Below are 5,068 nucleotides of genomic sequence, written 5' to 3'. Positions count from 1 at the left end.
CTGGGCTCTGCTGGAATGGCACCATTTCACTGCAGACCTGTTGCCTCCAATTATTTGTTTCTGTCACATTCAGAGAAATAAGATTTTCTGTATATTGTTTGGAAATAAGCAGGGCTGTATAATCCAAGAGCGTCAGGGGGCAGATGTCACTTTTGAAAACCTGTCTAGGCTAAGGGAAGCTATGGTATAGTGTTATTGGATCGCTTCCCTGTACTATCCCTTAACACATGACAGAGACACTGTCTTTCACTCACCCCTTCCATCTCACTCACTCGGCTAGGACAGGCTCTTCCTCATCTTTCCCTCTTGCTGCTTCCTTTCATGGTTTTCTTTCTTGCCCATCTACTGTGGATATGACGGCAAGCCATGCTCATAAGATTGGGCTTAGTCAAAAAAATCACAGGCATTTTTCAGTACAATGTTACAGACAAGCTTTACTGATATTTCATTTGTTGTGGGACGTGTGAGCCAGTGATGAAGATGGGGAAGGTGCTCAGCTACAGCAGAAGAACTTCCCGTTGTTGAGCGATGTGTCATCCTGAAGCCCCTGTGGGGGCTCCACCTTTGTCTGGAGACCGCATATGTTGCAGCTGTTGCTCCATGGGCCAAAACTACCCCATGAAAGTCCATCACCTACTAGCACAGTTGCATCTGAGCATTTGAACCGGATGTTGTTGGCCGCTGTGTCATCACCTCCTCCTTGAGATTTCTCTGTTCTCAGTGAGAAGGAGATCAAGTAGCCTCTAGGGCAAACCTGGAAGCTGGTCCAGGTTCCCCACCTGTCAAAAAAGCAGACAGAGTGATGTCTAGGCTCTGCAAACCGCTATGGAGTGCCCCTTCTCCTTGCCATGCTGCCCTCAAGCTTAACAGTTGCTTTGCTCACAGCAGTGACCAGCACAACATCCTGCTGAAGTCTGGGGTGCCTCACTTTCTCCGTTTTCCCCCTCTCTTTCAAGGGTGTCCCTTTCTCTTTATTTGTATTTCATCAGAAAAACACCAGGAAATCCCAGCCTGGATTGTCTTGGTCCTGGTGGAAACTCCCAGGATAGCCTGAGCATGTTTTATGATGCATCCCCGACCTTTCACACACGTACACATCAGACAGCAGTCAGCATAGATACCCTGCAGCCCTGCAGTGCAGTGCTATTCATGTCAACAGGGTCAGGACCTCACCCAAAGAGTTTCTAAATGTATGGCTAAAAGTCCCTTTCCTCACAGTTGCCCCATGTGTTTCAGATTCACAATGAGAATTTGGGATTATACTTCTGGTGTTCATAGTGCTCTGCAGAAATTTCAAGAGAAAACAGAAGACAGCAATGTGAAATAACCATGTTCATCTACAAAACAAAAAATGCAAACACCTGTTTTAGCTTACTTTATACTCCAGCACTGTGCAAATAAAACAATCAGAAAAGAGTCCCCTGCAGATGGGGACACCTATGGTTATTTTGTGAGCCAGTGCATGACGAATGAGAGAAACTACAAGGGTACTCACTTGCCCACCAAAGACTCAATGACTGAGTTATCTTGACAACGCAGGCGTATGCCATTCAGAGCTGTGTCATCTCTTCCAAACTGGGAGGGCTCCACCTGCAGTAGAAGACACATAGGGACAGAGGTAAAGGCAAGGCGGAGGAAGGACAGGAAATGTCCTTTAACAGCCTGTCATTAGCAGTCTCAATTCCCTTCTCTAATGAGAAGCAGAAAATACCTTGCAAAGCACATGGAAAAAGATGTCTGTCACATTGGGAAACTAGGACATATCTATATAACCTTTTTAACAAGTTCTGCATTAGGTTTTCTGACGCCTGACCCAATGTGTAAGGCAGAGACACTTAATCCCAGCTGGGAAGTTAGAGGCAGCTGCCTCTCTCCTAACTCCAGCAGTGCATTTCAGTATCGATATGGCTTCTCCCAGCAACATCAGCCAAATGTGCGTGATGCGTATGCCAGCACATCTCTTTCCAGTTTGAGAGCAAAATGATTCTGGCATCAACCTGTTTTTTGCTGTATTTGATAAAAAACCTCCTGTCCCAAAAAGATATTTTTTCTTACTGGTGTAACTATGGTGGCAGCATTTTCTAGGCTAAGTTTACCCAAAGACTCAGAATTTTATGTACGGGTTATCAGAGTCAGGAGGGGCAAAAACTCTGCAACAGGTCCTTAGACTTTGGAGAAGATCTTTCTGGGAGGTGGGGAAGTGGGGAAGTGGGGCACAGGGACAGAAGATGGCAGGAAATAGGGAGAACTTTACCTTCAGTGCAAATCCACTGGCATAGCCATAGCGGCAAAATTGCCGACTCCCCCAGTGGCCCCAGTGGCCTCCATTAGGCACAGTGAGGACAGAGATGTATTTGCGTGCCCATGTGTCCTGGAGGCAGAGAGAGAGGAGCAGAATGATAGTGGCTGGTGTGAGGAGCTTCATGTTTTCCAATTCCAGTCTGCTGAAGGAGACCCAGTATATCAACAGGGGAATTTATACCATTGGGGCAGGCTAGATTTTCCCATCAGTTCATTGACAAGCACTGTGGGAACAATAGCTTTTCTCCAGGCAGTGACACAGCACTTGCTGACCTGCTCTCCATGCCAGCAACAAGCTCCCTTGGAAGCACAGAGAGTTCAACAGCAAACATATGGCAGATGCTGTGGGTACAAGGCTATTTGTCATCACTGAAGGACTACGCAGAGATCTTCGTGGCCCTTTCTGTGTTCGTGGATACCTGTGGAACAACTTCACAGAGGCTTAATGTGGATTCCCACTGCTTTCTATGCAAATACTTGGCCCAGGGGATGTTTATCCTTTGAGGGAAACTGTAATAACTAGTTGAACTGTTTCTGGAGGTCTGGCAAGGCAGATCAAACTATACAAAAAAGTAACAAACATGACTTAACTGGGGACCCAGTCTGTAAAAAAGAGTGGGTAAGCTCCCATCCTGTGTCTCACAGCATCCCCTAATGAATGGGATTCCTGGTAAGCTTGACATATGTACTGCATATTTATTTTTTCAGTATCAATTATTTCCCACTGTCTCTTTGATCTCAATAAAAAAACATTGTGCTTTCTGACAAGTTTAACTGACATCAGACATGCTAGGATACCTCCACTGAGTCTCGGAGAGACCGCAAAATAAATGCCACGGGGACAGCATGAGGAGGAAACAGATTTTCCAGAAAGGTGAAGCCAAACTTGAGTGCTCTGTCTTTGAGCAGGGCACAATGCAGGGAGAGGTGAATTTAAAACCCTGGATTTGAGGGACTCTTTTGACATAAAAACAACCTATGCTCACTGTGGTCCGTAGTCAGATTAGCTGGCTCTGACAGAAGCTATTTCTCAACTTAGGAAGCCAGGAGGGGAAAAAAAGGAATGTGTCTCGAGGCTCAGGATCTTATAGCAGCATTCGGTACAGATTCTTGAAAGGCAGGAAGGCAAAGAGTTTCTCTATTCTAGTTTTCTTTTAATCTCAGGTCTATTCCCTCTACTCCTGTCCCATTAAGAGGTAACGTTGCCTTTCCCGCCCCTCACTCTGTAATCGCCATCTCCTTGTCAGTACTTCTGGGCTCCAGCTCATGCTAGTTCCAGTTTTCTTAGACTCAGCATCCATTCTTTAGCCTTTTGGTTCCTGTCTGCTCACCTGAGCCCTGATGTACAGAAAGGCGATGCTTGCTCTGTGGCTCTGTGGAACAGCATAACATGAAGATAAAACATTCCTCATTGACTACTAAGACTTGATCTACAAGATGAAGATGACATGGGCAATTTCTGCTTCGTTAGAGGAAATGAATCCTGTTAGACACACTATCGTATCAGAAGAAGAAATCAGGGGCTACAAATAAGAGTCTTGGAATAAGGAACCAACTTCAGCCTCATAATGGCTAGGTCAAATTAAGCTTCTGCAGATAATGTCCTGAAAAAAAGAACAAATCTTGCAGGGAAAGAGGTTGCAAGGGGAAAATGCCAGCACAAGTTGGCATCCAGACAGGGACAGGAAGACTCAGCACTGCTTGACAGATCAGAGTGCAGACGTGGTGGGAAGGGCTCTGCCAACAGCACTACATGCCATAAATTCTCACTGACAAGGAATTTGGACATGAGACAGCAGGAGACTTCGCTGAGAAGCTCCTGGCTGAAATTGGAGGGCTCAGCTGCAAGGGTGACTAGACCTTGGGGAGGACTCCCTGCACAAATATGGCTAACATCACTGTAGCATATAGAGATAACGAAGCCTTCAAACCAGAAAACTCCCCTCAAGACTGGAGAATGGCTGCTGTTGCATTCCTGGATTACAGCTTCTCATGACTACCAAATGTGAGTGGGATGTATCAGAGGTGGAGGGAGAAAATACGCAGAGAGACTTGTTAAACAAACAGCCATTTACTCCATAATCATCCCAAAGACTAAAAAAGGGGGTTCAAGAGCTAGTCTCCAAAGTATCTTCTCCTTGCAAGTGAGAGCGAGTTTTTCTCACAATTCTTTCTCAAAAAGATGCACAAGGCACCTTGTTTTAATTTTTTTCTTTGATACTCTGGGGATATACTGCCTTTTTCCAAAATGTGAGTTTTCAAAGGTCTAATTCTGGACCTTTTCATTGTTTTTTTTCTTTAGTTTTCAAACCTGATAGGTGGTGAATATTTTAGCCAATTTCAACAAAGCCTACAGAGACAGAAATCGGACAAAGATTCAGACAGAACTCACAAATGAAACAGAGGCAAAAGATAGTAACTGGAAAAATTAGTGTTTCCTGTGAACCAAGGAATCAAAAGACTTTCCCAGCTATGGAGGTGACACACTATAGCAGGGTAACAGTGTCATGCTCATGATTACAAAATGCAAGAATGATCATAACATAGGTAACTTCTTATTCCTTCTGTTTCAGGTGTCATGTAGGTTATTCGTTTAACCAAGTAGACAACGAGGAGGCAGCAGAGTGACCTGGAACTGGAGGGGAAGTGAGATGGCTTTTAAATGGGTGAACGAGACTGTGAGAGCTCCAAGGGGAGAGGCTGCAATACCTGGGAACGGAGATGACCTGAATCTGGATGAAGGTGCTGAAAGAGCACAGTAAGCGAC

The 5,068-nt window shown here is 45.1% G+C and overlaps 1 protein-coding gene across 1 annotated transcript; it reads right to left on the bottom strand.

Annotated features, from left to right (window-relative positions):
- Nucleotides 1–493: 493 nt before the first annotated feature.
- LOC112983233 (vitelline membrane outer layer protein 1-like) lies at nt 494–2,425 on the bottom strand. The gene is made up of 3 exons (XM_026100210.1): nt 2,255–2,425; nt 1,496–1,590; nt 494–779 (listed from the first exon to the last, which is right to left on the bottom strand). Exons 1-3 carry the CDS (start codon nt 2,423–2,425, stop codon nt 494–496), a joined length of 552 nt encoding a protein of 183 aa, XP_025955995.1.
- Nucleotides 2,426–5,068: the final 2,643 nt, after the last annotated feature.

Source organism: Dromaius novaehollandiae, chromosome 1 (assembly GCF_036370855.1).
Source record: "Dromaius novaehollandiae isolate bDroNov1 chromosome 1, bDroNov1.hap1, whole genome shotgun sequence".
Classification (NCBI taxonomy): domain Eukaryota; kingdom Metazoa; phylum Chordata; class Aves; order Casuariiformes; family Dromaiidae; genus Dromaius; species Dromaius novaehollandiae.
The sequence above is the reverse complement of the archived record's forward strand: the minus strand, read 5'-3'. Positions and strand labels throughout refer to the sequence as shown.